General features: G+C 49.2%; 1 protein-coding gene across 3 annotated transcripts; it reads left to right on the top strand.

Annotated features, from left to right (window-relative positions):
* The first annotated feature begins 2,172 nt into the window (after positions 1-2,172).
* Positions 2,173-16,728, top strand: ZNF446 (zinc finger protein 446). 3 transcript variants are annotated; one of them, XR_006680272.1, is made up of 9 exons: positions 2,173-2,361; positions 5,776-6,021; positions 8,746-9,126; positions 9,220-9,421; positions 9,605-9,699; positions 10,074-10,158; positions 10,383-10,472; positions 10,564-12,213; positions 15,989-16,728. XR_006680272.1 is itself a non-coding variant. In XM_045292344.1 (8 exons), exons 3-8 carry the CDS (start codon positions 8,770-8,772, stop codon positions 11,019-11,021), a joined length of 1,287 nt encoding a protein of 428 aa, XP_045148279.1. In that variant the 5' UTR covers positions 2,173-2,361; positions 5,776-6,021; positions 8,746-8,769; the 3' UTR covers positions 11,022-12,462. The 3 variants fall into 3 exon arrangements, 2 of the variants coding, with proteins under 2 accessions (XP_045148279.1, XP_045148280.1); XM_045292344.1 differs by lacking the exon at positions 15,989-16,728 and having other exon boundaries at positions 10,564-12,462; XM_045292345.1 differs by lacking the exons at positions 2,173-2,361; positions 5,776-6,021; positions 15,989-16,728 and adding an exon at positions 7,054-7,339 and having other exon boundaries at positions 10,564-12,462.
* Positions 16,729-18,676: the final 1,948 nt, after the last annotated feature.

Genomic DNA, 18,676 nt, shown 5'->3' with positions numbered 1-18,676 from the left:
TCAAGAAAAGAACTAGGAACTGAGTCCATCCTTTGACTCCGTGCTGAGAACCTCCTAGACCTAGGAGACAGAGCTTTACCATGAGAGGATCTGTCAGATGGAAGCATTGACAGGGATGGAGCAGCAGTAGAACCAGGAGGCTGGCAGGAGCTCAGAGCAGCAGACCCTCTATGGTGCACGACAGCTAACATGGGCATGCAGACTTAGTGAGCAAGACTGAGCACCTACAGCCAGAGGTTTACTGTGGAGTGGGTTGCCTTCTGAGTACATTAACACTTTCCTGAGTCGGGCACATGCCAAGGGCACTGAGGAAAAGATCTAGGGTCATACCTGCACACATGGAGGAGCTGTCATGATGGAAGGGACATTCCGGAACTTGAATTATAACTTGTTAATTCCTTAATAAACCCCCAAACCGAGTAGGTGCTGTAAAGTTTGGGTGGCCATTGTGAAGGATTATTGAACCCAGCAAATAAATAGTGCCATTCAGGGACAGCTGGTGTCAGAAAATTGGTAAAAAGGGTGGGGCGTGGAGGTATGTCTAACCTTCACTTCATAGGAATCAGCCTTGGGCTGAAGCTATTCTCAAATCCCCACCAAAACCACTCCTGTGAAGTCAGGCAAGGGAGGTGATAATGCAGCCAACATTTTTTTTATAGGGAGAATACTTTTCCTGCCTTTTTACCTCCTAGAGATCTTCCTCCGTCTTGAAGACCAGCAGTAGCCAGTTTTCCTCACATGGGGTCAGTTTCTCTCCTGCTTCCGCCTCCCACTTTTTAAGAACACTTGTGGTTTGCGGCCCCAGCTAGACAATCTCCATGCCTTCATCTCAAAGTCAGCTGACCAGTCATAGCGCTTTAAAATTCTGGAGGGAGGTGGTAGAGTGTCTGAGAGAAGGATGGGGGCTGCCCACTCTTCCTGTGACCAATACAGTCTCAGACATTTTGGCAATTGAACAATTAAGTCCCAGCGGCATTCTGATCCTTACTACATGTCTGTTCCCGATGATTTTCTCGCGGGTTTTTCTTGCACAGAAGGGCCTGTGCTGCCTGTCATTTCACATTCACTGTAAATTCCAAAATTAAGTTCTTACCGGTAAAGGAGTATGCAAATTTAAAGGGTAAAAATCAAATGCATCCCAAGTATTAACAGTGGTGGCTGAGTTGTGAGTTCACATTTGAATTGTTTTCCAAAGTCAATTCAAGAAACCCATGTTGATTTTTTTCATGTTGACTTTTTAACTACCTTTATCGCTTTTTAAGTTTTATTAGCACTTCATCCATATATCATACAATTCAATAATTCAATCGTATTAAGAACAGTTGTATACCCTATCATTTTATAATACCAGTTTGTGATTTAAAGTGGTCCGAAAAGTTTAGGCGGTCTCCGGCGTAACTAAGGAAGGAATTTTCTTCTTAGGAAACAAGCACCCATCCTAGTCCCTGTTTGTTGTCTCGTGTGTCCACACTGCGCGCTATGGAGGTCAATGAAGTACAGCAGCCGCGTGTCAGGGTACACAAAGTCCTCGGACCAGAACTGACACCCCACCTGGAGGTGACTCAACTATAAGGCGCCCACATTGGGCTCCAGAGCAGGGCGCTGCTGCAGCTGTTTCCGTGGCAACACCAGAGCCTGGTGGATAAACTAACAGCTACCAAGCTGATGCCTGGGAGCTGGGGGAATAAGCCTTGGGTCTTCTAGGGGTGGGGCCTGGACGAAGCACCAATTTTGATTGGATAGGCCAGCAGGTTTCCCCTCCCCTCGTCACCTTATTTGCCAATAGAAACGGACTTTGTACCCATGCGCTATCCCACCTTTAAACTTAGTAAGTGGTTAGTACTAGCCCTCGAATTCTAGTGAAAAGAGCGACCGCCAGTGAGGTTGTGAACCCGTTAAGTACCGGGACTCTGCAGGTTCTGTCGGGCATGGAACACCAGAAACATGAGGAGCTTCGGAAAAGACGCTCTCCCGGACGGAGGCCGGCCCCTCAGGCTCATGGGAAACGTAGTCCGGCTCCGGCTGCTGGAGACATAGTGTTCGAGACAGGCTTCTGATTGGCCAGGGTTGTGTTGCCCGGGCAACGGTCGAGAGGTCTTGATTTGCGCAAGTGTACGTAGAACTTGGGGGCCGAGCTGGTTAGGCGCCATTTTCCCGGAAGTGGCCCTCCGACATCGGCGCTACGACTCAGTTATTGCGGACTCCAGACGATTGGCAGGCCCGTCTGAGGCGCTTCCCTCCTCTCGGTGACGGGGTCCAGCCTCCCGAAGCTATGAGGAACGCCTGGCGGCAGAGGACACTCTAGTCCAGTCAGGAGTCTGTACTGCACCGAGCTCTGCAGTTACCACGGCAATCTGTCAGGTGAGTCTGAGCGTTTCCAACGTACGTATGGCACTGTGATGTTTAAATCCCAGAACTCGAAAATCGCATGAAAAAAATTTTTCCATTTCTGTTCACAATATGGATTCTAAAGTGCTACACACTGACTCTCATTCGGTAAGGTTTGCACTGATAACCCAAGGGCTACGATTGAAACCCACCGGCCCTTCTGCAGAACTCGAAGCTGACTGCGCCAGTAATGATTTATGACATCTTCGGAAACTTTATGTAAAATCAGTATGTGTTGGAATCGACTCCGTGGCAGTGGGTTTCGTTTTGGGGTTTACAAATTGATCTAATGTTTAAACTACTATTTACTTCACAAATAAAAATGTTCACAAATGACATTAGCAGGGAGGAAAATTAGGTTTCAATTGTGATATCCCTTTATTTCACTGAAAATAATGGATGTCATCATTTTGGAATTAGGTTTTTTATCCTCAAAAGACGATGGCTCCGTGTACAACTGGTGGCTACGTGTAAGATGGGATTTTGAACAAAAGAAGTCATCACACGAAGTTATCAACCCCCTCGAATGTAAAATCAAAGTTATTCTCGATTGTCCAATGATGATACATGGCTGTTGTTACCAGGAGCCTTCCAACTCGATTCCCACTCATAGACCCTGGGTGCCAGGTTTGAGCCCATTGTCGCAGTCATTGGGTCAGTCCATCTCTTTGAAGGCCTTCCTCTTTTTCACAGAACTTGTTCCAAATATGATGTGCTCTTTCCGGGACTGGCTCTGCCTAACAGTATGTCCAGAGTAAGTGAGACCAAGTCTTGCCATCCTCCTGTCAAAAGAACATTCTGGCCGTATTTGTCCCAACACATTTGATGATGAATCTTCTGGCAGTCCATAGTATAGTCAGTGTCCTTTGTCCTTTATCCACCATAATTCAAAGACCTCAGTTTTCTTGGATCTTCTTTATTGTCCAGATTTTGTTTGCACATGAGGTGATTAAAAATACTGTGTCTTGGGTCAGGCACACTTTATTCATCTAAGTGCCATCATTGGTTTTTAACACTTTAAAGAGTTTGTTTGCAGCACGTGATCCCAGTGCAACCCGTGACTAGTGCTTTCTGATTATGGATCCGAGTGAAATGAAATCCTTGACAGCTTCAGTATTTTCTCTTGACTATCACGATGTTAGATATCCAGTTTTGAGGATTTTCCCTTTATTTATGTTGAGGCATAATCCATACTGAAGGCTGTAGTCACCAATCTTCATCAATATACCTCAATCCCTCTCTACTTTCACCCTGCAAAGTTGTGTCAGATGCATATCCCAGGTGGTGAATGAGTCTAATCTCCCATCTTGATACCACATTCTTTTTCCTCTAATCAATTTGCAGGATTATTTGCCCAGTATACACATTGAGTAAGTATGATGAAAGAGTTTAACCCTTGACCACACTTATCCTGATAATAAATCATGCAGTATCCCTTTGCTTTATTCAAAGAACTGTGATAGTTAACATTGGTCCATGTGGCGGGGCCATAATTCTCAGCGACTTGGCAGTTAGAGCTCCCGTGATGAGCTTCAGCATAGGAAGGAGGTCGCTCAGGCTGTGATCACCTCTCAATGCGTGAGGGTGTTCTGTCAACGCTTTTGTGCTGTGTGCCGCTCTGGATCTGACCTTCGGTTCTTTGGGTTGAGCCAGTGACCTGCTATATTGCCTGCCAATCCTGGGAATCTTTACTTGTAGACCTGGGATTCAGTCACTCTGTAGGCAGAATCCTGCCATCTGACCTGCCAATCCTGGCTTTCCCAGCCCCTGAAGTTACTTGAGTCAGGGGTAGTCTTCAATATGACATCTGACCCACAGACTTGGAAGTTGCTATCTTCTACAATTGTGTGAGCCATTTTCTTGAGATAATATGTCTTTGAGTACATACATGCATACATATGCTTCATGGTTTTGCTCTGTAGAGAACCCAGCCTAAGACAACTGCCTCTTTGTCTATATCCAGGTTCTACTGACTACAGTTAAGTGTCTGGTATTCCCATTCTTTGCAATATTTTGTATAATTTATTATAATCCACGTAGTTGAACCCTTTGCATGCTCAGTTAAATACATGTAAATATCTTTGCTTTTATTCAAGATCTATCTGACATCAACAACATCCTTCATTCCACCTCCTCTTCGAAGCCCTGCTTTAATGTCTAGAAGATCTCTGTTGACAGAAGTATACACTTTTTCATGTGTAGTGAATTTAAATCAGTTTTACAGAGATTTTTAAGCATTTTCTTTTCTTTATGAGGAGCCTTGGTGCTATCAGATAAGCATTAGATTACCAACCATGAAATCAGAGGTTCAAAATCATCAACTGCCTGCAGGAGCTTATTTTTGCTCCTACAAAGATTTACCATAAGCCTCAGAAACCCTAGATCAGATCACTTTGGGTTGAGATCCGTATGGCACTGGGTTTCGGATTCTCTCTATGTCATCGAAATCTGAAATGCCTCTTTACTGTAGTGTGATGTAAACAAACAATGTCAGGGTCATGTCACAGATTCTAACTCACAGCAGCCCTGTGGGGGAAACCAGCCCCTCACACGGTCACAGTCCCGTAGGCGCAATTGTATGGTCAAGCTATGTAAAGACTATAGTAAAGTTGTAGAGAATAAGAGAATAGGAGAGAAAGTAAAATGAAGGAGTCAGACACATTTCATGGTAGCATGCTCACTTCAGCCCTTGGTGGGCCACATGGGGATGCAGGGGGGTGGGCGGGCCAGGAGAGAGAGCAATTTATTTTTAACCAAGGCTTATATATCTTTTGGGAGTGTGCAAGCACCCTGATTACAGGTAAAGACATGTCACAGGAAGGGGTTGTACTTTAGGTAATACAGTCATGGGAGGGGGACATTCTAGGGATGTAAACCCTATAGGAAGAGGAGGGATTAAGGGTACACATGTGACAAGATGGATGGATCCTAGATTCATGATGGTGGCCTAACCTTGATTGTCCTTGAGCTGGAGACTTGATTTATTCTGAGCTTTCAGGGGAAGCAATCCACTGTCCCTCACAGTAGGGAGTGACAGACAATAGGCTGCTTGCTTCGGATAGCTGGTGCCTTCAGTGACCTAACTTGACAATCATTTACCATTAGTTGCAAGCAGTGTCCTAGGTCTGACATATATTTGGGGGGAGAAGCTGGGGAAAAGTCTTTTTATATCCTAGAACTGTCCCTGTGGCTTTCCGAGACTCTCAGTCTTCACAAGAACAACAGAAACCCCTTCTCTTGCTCCCTTGGAGCGTGTGTTACTGCAGACTGCTATCCCTGTGGAGAGTAACCCACTGTGACCCAGGGCCGGGCTCCCTGTTGTGTAATACAGTCTGAGTATAAACTATACACTAATGTTAACATTGTATCTTATTCTTTGAATTCTAGTATGGGAAGAGCCAGAGAAAATCTATGTCAAGAGTTTTTCAAGTACGAAAAGATTGAAGATAAAAGCATCTGTAAAGTTTGCAACACAGACATGGTTGGAGAGCATGCAGCAAGTTTAGAGCGGCACCTGAAGCGTCCCCATTCCGAGGATGACGATGCAGTGCAAAGCAAGAAGACAAGGACGGTTGAGCAAAGAGTCGGGCGTGCTCCACGTTAGACGGAGTTGCCGTTTCAGAATGCCTTAAGGTGAAATTAGATACACTTGACCCTTGAGTAATCTAGGTTTTGAACTGAACAGGCCTACTAATATGTGGATTTTTTTTTTCAATAAATATATTGGGAAATTTTTGGAGCCTTGTGGAATTTGGAAGAACTTGTAGACGAGCCACAGAGCCACATAGCCTAGACATAACAAAACAAAAAAATTAAGTAAAAGGTATAGCATGAATACATAGTAGCCTATTTTATCATTTACTACTGTAAATTGTATCCAAATCTATGCAAGTTATATTTTATCCAAACTTGTGTACACAAACACTTGCAGACCATACATGGTGCCATTTGCAGTTGACAGAGTTGAAAACCATTGTAAAAATTAATGTTAAATTATAACTGCCTCAAACTAACTGCAGTCGGTACTGTAGGTTGTACTAATTTCATAGCTGCCTCCCGTTGCTATTGAGGTGAGCTCACATACTGCAAGGACCACTGAAAATGCCGAGTGGCACAAAGCATCTATCTAGGTGCGAGCAGTTCGTCTTTCCAGTAACTTACTTATTAAAGTTAAAAAAAAGTGATCTTCCAAAATCCTTCCTCAGTGTTTCTCATCGTGTTACATGCAGCCCCTTCCATCTGGAATCCCACCGTGACACCCATGCCAAGTGCCATGAGAGGCGCTAGCAGAGGTCCCAGGGAGCACACCAAAGTCAGGACATTGTAACAAAAAGTTGCAGCTGCAGTTACCTGCCATTTCAAGATAGGTAAATCCAGCGTAAGACCGTCATAAGAAAGAGAAAAGGAAATCCGTGAGGTCCTTGCTGCAGTATGCCAGCACACACGAACACCTGTACTCTCTGCGAAATGCCTTTTTCTCTCGCACTGAAAAGGCAGCTTTGTGTGGGTGAAGGACTGCTATCAGAAAGACAGACCCCATGGCCTCTTAACACGACTCTGGAAAAGGCCAAGTCTGCATACAACAACTTAAAGCAACAAGAAGGTGAACGATCTAAAGCTGGAGAGATTAATGCCAGTAAAGGATGGTCTGGTAATTTTAGAAAGAGATTTGAAAAAAAAAAATGAAAAAAAGAAGAAGAAAAAAAAGAAAGAGATTTGGCTTAAAAAGTGTCAAGATAATTGAAGCAGCAGCTAGTGCCGACCAAGAGACAGCGGACAAGTTCCCAGTGCCATTCGGAAAATGGTTAAGGAGAAAGGAGATCGCAGGAGCAGGTTTTTGGAAGTGTTTTCTTGGGGGGGAAATGCCACGAAGGACGACGTCAAAGCACATTCCAAGATCTAAGGCAGGAAGGGACAGGCTAACTTTACCATATCACACAGATGTAATCAGGTTTGTGATCAGCTGCCTCTCTCTATAAAGCTACGAACCCCTGAGCCTTGAAGGAAAAAGATAAGCACTTTAAAAATTCAGAATATAACATGCAAAATCCATGTTGACTGTTACCAGTACGGCTTCAGTCAACACAGGGTATTAGTAAAGTCTGGCAGAAGTCCAAAGTTACGTGCAGGTGTTTTGTGAGGGGGCAATGGCGCTCCTACCTCCCCTGTCTCCCACCCCAGAGTTATTCAAGGGTCAAACAATTGTCGGTGCATGTGCTGAATTGCTCCTTTAACAGTGGTTTGTCTGAGTTAGTTGAATAGCCAGAATTCTGTTTAAAAAAAAACACAAAAAACTAAAGCAATTGCTGATTCAGTTAATCAAAAATTTCCAAACAAATTACAGAATGCTAAAGAAATTGTCTCACTTGTTTACAAAACTTAGTTCCAGAACTGGTAACTACCTAGAAAATGAATATTCTAGGATGTTGCCAGTAGATGAGTCAGGCAAGTCTAAGAATTATTCCTCACACACAACGGCCACACAGATCTATTGACACTGAGACGGAAAGACACACAGGTCTGTACATAAAAACACGGTGTGTCAAATGTTGGAGAAGTACAACACTGATGGTAAAACACGGATCTAATATGATTAAATCTGTTGGTTTGCTCAGAAACGATAGTGGCAATAAATGGTCAGTGTCAGGGCAAAAGGACAGTATTTGAAGACTTGACTAGGTGACTGAGCCCAGCAATGGCATTCCCTAGTTCCAGCCCAATGGGTTCTCCCAATGGTCCTAAATCACTCCCTGCCCTTTTTCGGTGTCCCCTAGAAACAGCCCAGAGGTTACAGGCCCAGGGTTGCCCCTAGTCTGGCCACATCCTCACTTCCTAGTGTAGTGTCAGTGGAGGGGAGTTAAAAATGGAATGCCCCCCGCCTTGAGAAGCATAGACCCAACTAAGGTGAAACCTACTAGGTGGGTGAGTCCCACCCCTACCCCTCTCTGGGCCAGGGGAACACTCATGCTCAGATTTGTCATGCTCCTAGCCCCCTTCATGCACCTGGCCCTGCAGCCCCTGGTCCCCCCCTTGGGTGGAATATCTTAGAGGCCACAAGGACAGGCATCACCTCCTTCCCCCCACCTCCTCTTCAATTCTCCTGGTGAACCTGAATCTCCCCTACCTAACCTTCACCCACCATCGGCCCCTCCCCCTTATAGCAAACACATTGCTATTCCCCTGGCACCCCCTTTCAGTCGTCCCCCAAGGCTTCCTCTGCTCTCACATCCTAGCTTGACTCGGCTCCTGTGACTCCTATGTCTGGGAGGTTTCCATGTCCACCCCCAGGCCAGGGTCCTCTGTCCAGCCAGTACCCTTGCTAGGCGGATTCCCAGCCACAACCACTCTTTTCTGCAGGTCCTGGCTGGCAGATCCAACCGGATGTTCCACGCAAGCATGCCATCCCCACCAGGCCCCCTTCACCTGTCCCCCGTGGACCCCACAGCCACCCTGGAGGAGCTCGAGGCTGCACGGCTCAGCTTCCGCACCTTCCGCTACCAGGAGGCAGCAGGGCCCCTCGAGGCCCTGGTCCGGCTGCGGGAGCTGTGCCGGCAGTGGCTGCGGCCCGAGGTGCACTCCAAGGAGCAGATGCTGGAGCTGCTGGTGCTGGAACAGTTCCTGGGTGCTCTGCCCCCCGAGATCCAGGCCTGGGTGCGGGAGCAGCAGCCAGGCAGCCCTGAGGAGGCCGTGGCCCTCGTCGAAGGGCTGCAGCATGACCCCAGGCGGCTGCTGGGCTGGGTGAGTGGGGCCAGCCGGGGCCAGCCTTGCAGAGAGGTTTTTGAAAGGCACAAAGGCAGGCTGGAACTCCAAGACGTGCCTCTCCCTCCTCAGATCACAGCTCATGTTCTGGGGCGAGAGGTGCTCCCAGCAGCCCAGAAGACTGAGGGGTCCTCAGGGCCCCTCCTCCCCTCGGGGGCAGCGGAGACCTCGGGGACAGCCCCTGTGGAGGGGCCACAGCTTGCCCAGATGGACAGTCCTGCCCAGCTCAGCTGCAGCGTGAAGGAAGAGCCAGATGCTGATGGACAGGAGATGGGTGAGGGGGGGCGGGGCACACTGGTGGCAGTGCGTGCATCTCTGGGTCCCGGGTAGCAGGAGCACAGGGCAAGTGGCTGGCAGGGGTGGTGGTCCTGCTTGCTGGGGGTGGAGGCCAAGGCAACAGCACCAACACAGGCTCCTGTGGCAGCTCCTGACCCTGTGTGTCAACCTTGCTTCCCAGTTCCCCTGGGTCCTCTGATGCCAGCCCAGTCCCTGGAGAGGCGCCTTGATCATCAGAAGCCAGCCTCTGCATCCTTCCTACCTGCCAGGATTCAGGTGAGCATTTCCTGGTGGAAGCAGGATGCCCCTGGTGGCTACCCTGTCCCCTGCCAGCCCTCCAGGCCCTGTGACTGGTGGGTCTTGTGCTCTCTGCTGCTCAGAATTTGAATGGGTTGCCAGTGATGTTGGCCCTAGAGGCTGAAGGGTGGAGGGACAGGCTGGTGGTCTGTATGTGCGATTAGGAAGACTTCTGACCTCAGGGACACCCAGTGTAGAACTTAGAGGGGTCCGTCCCCCCGTCCCCTTCCCCCCCCTCCCCCCGCAAAGAAAAGCCTGAAGACCCTCAGCTCACCCAGCACTGGGCTGGCGCTTGGTGATCTGCATACAGCAGGTGGACAGATGCAGACAGGTTCCCGGCCGTGTCCCTGCAGGAGGACTGGGGGCTGCTGGACCCATCGCAGAAGGAGCTGTACTGGGAGGCGATGCTTGAGAAGTATGGGAAGGTGGTCTCCCTGGGTGAGGACCTGGGCCCCTGGCTGCCCCGGCTGCTCCCTGCATGCTCCGGTCCAGAAGTGCCTGGGGTGGGGTCATCCAGCTAGCCTTGCCCTTTGCTCTTCACAAGTGTCCCCCATCCCCACCCTGTTACACTTCGAGCCCTCCCTCGCCTAAGTGTCACCCCTGTACTTCTCCTCTTCATTAATCCCGTCCTGACCCCTTGACCGACTGCTGTGGCCTACCAGGGATGCCACCACCCAGGCCAGAGTTACAGACTGAGGCCCAGCCGGAGCTTCCGCAGGGGTGGCATGGAGGCGGCCCAGGACTTCTCCCAGGTCAGTGCTGAGGGCTAGTCCTGGGCCCCAGGCAGGGGACTGTCCGGCAGAGGGGAGAGAGGCTCACGGGCCATGCTGTCACCTCCTCCAGGAGATGAAGGGGGGAGCCCCCAGGAGGCACCGCCCTGCTGCGAAGAAACCCAGCTCTTTCAGGCGCCCGGCGTGCTGGCCCCGGCAGCGTCCCCTGGCTCGGGGCCGGCAGCGCAGCGCAGGAAGCCCTACACGTGTGAGCAATGCGGCCGGACCTTCGCCTGGAAGTCTGTGTTCATCATCCACCAGCGCATGCACACAGGCGGGCAGTTGGCCACGGGGGCTGCTGTGGGGCCGCTCCTGAGCCCCCGAGAGCCACCTCGGTGCCTACCTGTGGGGCCCCACATCTTCCCATGTGAGGAGTGCGGGCGCAGCTTCAGCTGGAAGTCGCAGCTGGTCATCCATCGGAAGAGCCACGTCGGCCAGCTGCGCCACATTTGTGGGGACTGTGGCCGAGGCTTTGACTGGAAGTCCCAGCTGGTCATCCACAGGAAGAGCCACCGGCCTGAGGCCCCATGAGCCGATGGAGAAGGCCCTGGACAGCCCCCAGCCTGACTCAGCTTCTCGGCCTAGGGCCAGGGGACTCTAGAGATAGCAGAGTGAACCAAGGGTCCTGGGGGTCCCTGCCCCAGGCCCTATCGAACCTAAGGAAAGGAAGCCTCCCCCCAGCTTTTGGAATGGGCCTGAGTGTGAATCCACTGCTAACTGGTGGCCCTAGGGTATCCTGAGTGCCAGCCCCCGCAGTGGGAGCCCCGCCAGATCAAGCCCAGGACTCTCAGAACGGGCCTTCCTGGTCCCCCAGGAAGTGGTTGGACTTGGACCTGTCTCAGAGGCAGCGTCAGTGCCTCTCTGGAGAAGAGGAAGCCCAGGGTGGCTTCTGCCGGCTGGGGGCCACAGGCTGCTGGGGGTCACTGTGGTCCTCATGGCCCCCAGGGCATTTTAGATTTTTGTAGTTCCCCCATCTGCTTTTAAAACCAGGAGCTTCTGGGTGAACATCTTAGCTTCTGACTTCTCCTGGGCAATCAGAAGACCTGGCAGCTGGGGCTCTGGGACAGCTTTGTCCAGATCCCCCCCAACACACACACACACACACTCCCCTCCCCCTCCCCCTCCTAATGCCTTGTTCTGCTGAGGAGGACAACTGGAGAGTCCCCCTCCAGGTGTGGGGTGAACAAGAATGACGACCAAGAGAAGGGGCTCAGAGCATGAAGGGAGCTATCGGCCAGGCTTGGATGAGGCTCTCAGCGCCACATGCCCACAGCCCACGTGATCATCCAGGACCGTGTCCCCCTCCCAGGAGCCTTAGTCACATTGCAAATTCCCTTCTACCACGTGAGTTAATACACATTAAAGATGCTTAACATGTTTTGTGTCAACATAGCTAGACTGAGATTCTCGGTGACCGGACCGATGCTGGACCCGTAGCTCTTCGGAAGTAACACAGTTACCTCCATGACGAGATCTCACACTATGCTGCACCTCCAGTCGGGCCAAAGGAGGCTTTCCTGGGGCTGGGGCCTGTCCTCAAGTTCCAGCCGCGCTTTGTCTTATTCTGAAGACTGAACTTACTGCTTCTCAATTGAACTTTGGTTTGGAGACATGAGCCAGCTGCCTGCCTTCTGACCTGCTGGTTTTGAATTTGTCAGCTCCTTCAACCACGTCCATCAGGAGAAACGTGCAACTCGGTGCCTTGCCCGGCTGCCACATGCAGGTGAGCCGTTTCTCTTCCAGAGCTCTGTGTTTGTTACCAGGGAGCCTCACGTTCCTGTGCTTGACCCCATTGTTGCAGCCTTTGTGTCAATCCATTTTGTTGAGGGTCTTCACCAAAGAGGACCAGTTGGCCCTTGAATGATATTTTAAGTCCCCAAATGGCTCTTAGCAGAAAAAAGGTTCCCCACCCTTGCCTTGAGATGTCTCTTGGTATGCTGTATCCTGTGATTAAAGTCAATGGAAAACTAAAGCAGCCTAATTCTGGCATGGCTACTAATGGCCCAGGCCCCTCAGGCAAAAATGCTTAGGCCACTCCAGTAGGCAAGGGGCCATCACTGGCTAAGGTGATTTTTGAAGGCAAAGGAGATACAGAATGGGTAATAGAAGAAGGTAACTCTAAATATCAGTTACAATCACGTCACCAGGGGCAGAATTAAAGACTAATTTTTATGAGTAGTGTGTGTGTGTGTGTGTGTGAAGTACTTTAATTTTCTTCCCTCCTCTATCCCATTCCTTAAATAAGACGTAAATGAGGCTAGTGCATTTTCTCATGGATGGATGTATGATGGTAATGTCAGGCACAAGTATGACTTTATAATTGTCTTTATTTAGAGATTATGTGTGGTTGAAGATATGTCAAGGGGACAAAGGGGTAGGGTATGGTTATCACGTTGGCGGGGCTATTACTCTTAGTTCTGTGCTGTTGTGCAGCAAGTCCTTGTGGGTCGGAACTGACACCTTTATGGCCCCTAACAACAACATGAGTCTTAGTTTGGCTGACCCTGGATCAACTACTCATCCATAATGCAATTACATGCAGCATGAGATCCAGTCTTGGCAGCATTCAGTTGAAAAGGGAGTTAGCTTCCTTTTGGGTCTGGCCTGCCAAAATGTGTGTGTGGATGTTCCAGCAAGGTGCCCTCCCTCCGGGTTCTACATCCCACTCATGATCATCTGACCTAGAATTCTCGGGATGCAGGTCAGCAGCCAGACATCTGACCTGCAGAGCTGGAGCCCATCAGCCCTGAGACCTCGCGCTTCAGGAGAAGGCACCAGCCTGACACTTGCCAGCCTCCAAAATGGTGTGAACCATTTCCTTGAATTCAGTATACACACACATATACATACATACCTACGAGGGGGCACCCCCCAAAAACAAAACAGAATTTTTTTTCAAAGCTATGTATTTAAATTTATTTTTACAAAATCAGCTTATCACATTCAAAGTACTCTCCACTACACTTAATACATTTGGCCAATCTGCGACTCCATTTACAGAAACAGTTTTCAAACTCATCTGTTTGAATGGCTGACTGCACTTCCCTCATATTTTTCTTTACCTCTTCTCCATTGGCAAATTTTTGTCCTCTCCATCGGCAAGTTGCTGTCCTTTCACGTCCCTCTTCATTCGCAGAAACAAAGTCACACGGAGTGAGGTCAGGTGAGTAAAGGTGCGTGGGGCAAGAGAGGCAGGCGGTTTTTTGCCAAGAACCAGCACACTGAGACGACTGCGTGAGCAGGCGCATTGTCACGATGGCAAACCAGTCCCCCGTCTGCCACAAATCAGGCCTTTTTTGTGGCTCACTATTACTCAATCTTTTCAGAACCTCTACATAGGAAGCTTGATTAACAGTTGGACCTGGTGGAAAGGAGCCCCAAATGCACCCTCCCCATCACATCAAAAAACACATTGATCTTTGTTTTCATTTGACAAACTTTTTTTGGGGTGAAGTGACGATCGTTAGGGTAGACCAGCCTCGACATCCAGGGGGGTCCGCAGGAACAATTGTAAGGTTATAATACATAGAGAACATAGTAAAGTCATGGAACATAGGAGAGGTAGGAGTGAAATAAAGGAGTCAGGCACATCTTATGGTAGCATGCTCACCTCCTGGACGGCCATGATCTCAGCAGCCAGGTGCGTTCAGAGAGCAGGAGGACAGGGGGGGGCGAAGAGAGTGTCTGCTCCTTTATTTCTGACCAAGGCCTATATATACTTAGGGGTGTGCTTATAGATAACCACACACATTACAGGAAGGGGCTGTACAACAGGCATACTCATCACAGGAAGGGGATGAGCTAGGGTTGTACATGTAATAGGAAGGGGAAGGGGCTAGGGGTACACAGGTGACTAGATGGGCGGATCCTAGACTCAAGAAGGCAGCCTAACCTTGATCATCCTTGAGTGGGTTTGACCTTGCCTCTAGGCTCTCCTTCAAAGAAATAATCCACTATTACCAGAAGGGAGTGGGCCCTACTTAGGGTGGGACAGACTACAGTCTGATTGCTAAATGGCTGATAACCCTTAGCGAGAATAACCTCTGACAAGCTTGTGTTGACCTCCAAGTGTATAGTTTCTTACCATGTCTAGCAAACCACATCTTAGGTTTGGCATATATTTGGGGGAGACAATCTGGGGGGAAGCCCTTTTGCATCCCACAGATGATGGCATCTTCCACTGGCTTGATGCTTGCTTTAGGGGGTTGTAGGAATATCCCATGTCTCATCGTCAGTAGTGACCTTGGGGGGAAAATCTGGGTTGCTTCAGAGCTGTTCTTTCAAGCATGTTTCTAGTCAGTGCTCTTTTTCCTGAAAATTCAGAACCTGAGGCACAAATTTCCCAGCAACCCTGCTCATTCCCAAATCTTCTGTTAAAATTCCCTGACCCCAGCTCCGAGATAGTTCAGATAACTTCCCCATCTCTTCAATGGTCTGTTGTTGGTCTTCAAGCACAAGTGCACAAATTTTGTCAATATTTTCGTTGGGGAAGTTGATGGTTGCCCACAATGAGGTTTGACATCAATCAACATTTCACCTTTTTTGAAATGAGTAAACCTTTTCTTTGCTTGAGTTCTTCCCATAGAGCTGTCCTTGTAATCTGTGTTCAACATCACAACAGTTTCTGCGGCATTTTTCCCAAGCGGAAACAAAATTTCACAGCCAAAAGCTGTTCTCTTAAATTGGCCATCACAAAAAACAAGGTTCGAGTGAAACTGTTTTCATGAAAAAATTCACTGTGACCAGAGAGAAACTTCCCAGGTGATGCCACTGGGTGCACTAACTCAGGGTGAATTGCTCAGTGCTCACCTAATGGGAAGAATTGGTACTAACAAAGCTCTGTTCCACCCAGTGTGGTTCATTTTTTGGGGGGTACCTAACGCTCTACATTTGGTAAGTAATTTGTTGACTGAATAGATTTCATCTGTCCACATCTCAGGTGCTACCTTGGTCTGGTAGGAAATAGTGACAGGACTTCACCTAACAGTGAAGGTTGCTGGGCACCCCTAGAGCACAGCAGTCCCTACCAAGAGAATAACAGTGATTTAATGCCCATTCCAAGCACAGTATGTGCAAGGACAAGAGGCATCTGGGCTCTGACTGCCTTCTGGAACAGAGTGTGGCATCCCAGAGGCTCAGAGCGGGACCTGGCCAGTCTGGGAGGATTGTCACACAAAGTGGCCAGAGGACTAGGCCACTGTACCCACTTGTTTTAGCCAAACCTTCCAGGATTCTAGTTGGTCTCTGTCCCAGCAACCAAAGACCTTAACAAGGACCTCTTGTGTGTGGAGGAAGCCTAATGACCCAGTGGCTAACTGCTCAGCTGCGAACCCAAATTTGGTTGGAACCCACCAGCACCTCTGAGGGAGAAAGATGTAGAGGTTTGGTTCCTGAAAGATTAGTCTTGGAAAGTACAGGGCAGTTCTACTCTGTCCCATAGCATCTAGAAGTCAGTCATCCTAACTGGGACATTTTTTATTTATTGTGTATTGGCGCAGGACCCCTGGAGGATGGTGGGGAGTGCACCAACTTCGCCTTTGCTGCCAGGTTCCAGCATGGGTCCCTCAGCTGGCAGTGGGCAGACCTAAGGGGCACCAAGGAGAAGCAGGAATGATAGACTGTTGTCTTTGCACGAATCTCCTCCACCAGGGTCCCTGTGGAGAACACAGCCTGAAGGCCTACTATGTGAAGGGGAAGAAGGCTAGACTGCAGGGGACCCTGACCCAAGTTCTATCAGAACTTTATCAGGAAGGGCTTTTCAAACACCTTTGGTGGGGAGAAAAAAGAAAAGCAAATGGTAACAGTAATCACAGGAATTTTTTTCTATAAAGATTTTTTTTAAAAGCAATTCATTGCCATAGTTCCGATTCAAAGTGACCCTGTAGGGCAGAGTAGAACACCCCATGGTTCTGGCTGTGATTTTCATGGAAGTAGATTACCACAATTTTGTGCTGTGGTTCCACTGGTGACTTTCAGTTGGTGGGTCCCAATGCCACCTCTCTTTACTAGCTAAGCTTTATAAGCGCGGTGCCACCTGGGCTTCTCTGTGAAGGTTTACAGCCTTGGGAGCCCTATGGGTAGGGTAGGGTTGCTGAGTCAGAATGATTTCTCCATCATCACTGGCCTAGCTCAGGTATCGTCCAGCGCAGATTCTTATACCAGTGGCCCTGGTGGTGTCGTGGTTACTCGTTGGGCTGCGATTGGCATGGTCAGTCGTCTGAAAGCACCAGCCACTCTGCTGAGGGAAACTGGGCTTTTAAACAGTCTCAGAGACTCACAGGGACGCACTGTGAGTCTGCACTGACTCCATGCAGTTTGGAGGGTTTTCTTAGGCTACAGGCAAACTCGATTCAGTCCTTTGAGGATTGAGCACGGTCCCAGCGTAGTTGTCACCTTCACCACACCAGGTGCCCAACGAACCACAAGGGACTCCGCCAGTTGGCGCACTACCAAATCTGCCCCAACGCTTTCTGTTGCTGTACGTGATGCCTGGACTTCTGTTCCTCAGCGCCAGCTTACAAATACTCCATTTCCCAGAGGTATTGGTTCCTCCGCGCTCCTGCTAGTGACTCCCACAATGCAATGGACCCAACTTCTGCCCTACGGACAATATGGACGGATTCTGAGAGTGCTTGGTGTTTGCTCACATGCCGTCCCTTACTCCTGAACCTCAGTGCGGACTCTCCCAGGGCTCTCAAGAGTGATCTTCCTTCGCCACCCTAGTCAACAGTCCCTTCGCTGTGACACAATCCCCACAGAGCATTCAGAGCCTGTGTTGATGCAAACGGCTCCCAACAGGCTCGCTGCTTGCCTGTAGCTCCCACAGTGCCCTAGGACGTGCTCAGGAAATAGCGATGGACTTTCCCAAGGGGACTGGTGACTGTCAAACCCAGCGCCAGCAAGTGATTCCAACTCAGAGCCCCCATAGGAAAGAAAAGAACTCCCCCTGTAGGGTTTCCAAGGCTGTAACGTTGATCGAAACTCCGCTTGATCTTTCTCTCCAGGCGCAGCAGGTAGTTGGAACCACTGACTTTCCAGTTAGTAGTGAAGCACTTTAACGACTGCACCACCAGGGCATCCTGTGTATCACCCCCCAATTCCCGGGGAAATTCCTCTCATTCCTGAATAGGGTGTGCACCACACCCAGGTCTCTGCTCCATGCCACATGCCTTGCCCCTAAACTCTCAAGTCCATTTTCCTTGGTCAAAAGTCTCTTACCTCCTGTTCATTTACCGGGCCTCCCCTAAAACCCAGGTCACAAACATCCCCTGGCCTATGCCAGGCCCCTCAACAACACTAATCAGAGATTTCATATCTCCACCCTGGGGTCTAGAAGCTGACTAGATACCCCTCACAGCCCTGGCTTTTCCCAGATAGCCCCTCTGCCCAAGCCCCAGCTCCAGACAGGTTTTAGTTCTTGGAATAAGGGGGGCCGTGCTGCAAGTGTATTGGAGTTTGAATTCTGAGCACCCCGGTTTGCAAGACTAAGGATGGCAGTGACAGCCCAAAATCCATTTGCAAGAGTCCCCACATGGATTAGGGCCCATTGGGTTCTTTTGATCATGACCAGGGGTGTAGACCATCTCGCCCTCAGAGTGCCTTAGAGAAGAATGCTTCCACCCCCACGCCAGCGGGGGAAGGGCACTCTTCCTCTGAAGGGTTAGCCTAGCTGTAGCCTTGATGGAGGTCACTTTACAGGAGTCGAATCATCATGCCTCATGCGCTGTCTGTCATGGTTTGGAAGGCCCTGGACCAATCCTGGAAACCAGTGGCTCTCAACCTTCCTAATGCTGCGACCCTTTAATACAGTTCCTCATGTTGTGGTAACACGCCCCCCCAACCATAAAATTATTTTTGTTGCTATTTCACTCTAATTTTTCTACTGCTATGAATCGGGCAACCCCTGTGAAAGGGTCATTTGACCCCCAAAGGAGTCAAGACCCACAAGTTGAGAACAATGTTCATGACCCAATCATGGTCCTGTTTCTGCTTCTGTAACAGTTGCACCTGTAACTGTCATGTACTGATCTGCCACCAGTCATGCTTCTGAGAGCTTCTTTTGCCCTCCCATGCCATTTTATAATTTTGCATCTCAACAAAGCCTTGGATGCCATTTTGACCTCATGCTAATGACTTCCTTCAACTTAATAAATGTTCCCTCGGAATTACATTTGAGATGGAGTCTC

The sequence above is a fragment of the Echinops telfairi genome, unplaced genomic scaffold (genome assembly GCF_000313985.2).
Source record: "Echinops telfairi isolate 266 unplaced genomic scaffold, ASM31398v2 ScPeMD7_655;HRSCAF=1070, whole genome shotgun sequence".
NCBI classification, from domain to species: Eukaryota; Metazoa; Chordata; class Mammalia; order Afrosoricida; family Tenrecidae; genus Echinops; species Echinops telfairi.
The sequence above is the reverse complement of the archived record's forward strand: the minus strand, read 5'-3'. Positions and strand labels throughout refer to the sequence as shown.

Excerpts from the sequence above, each read along its gene's own strand:
- ZNF446 (XM_045292344.1), top strand. The coding sequence starts at position 8,770 with ATGTTCCACGCAAGCATGCCATCCCCACCAGGCCCCCTTCACCTGTCC. Across the intron at positions 9,422-9,604 it reads TGCTGATGGACAGGAGATGG|TTCCCCTGGGTCCTCTGATG; the intron begins GTGAGGGGGGGC and ends CTTGCTTCCCAG. Across the intron at positions 10,159-10,382 it reads TGGGAAGGTGGTCTCCCTGG|GGATGCCACCACCCAGGCCA; the intron begins GTGAGGACCTGG and ends GTGGCCTACCAG.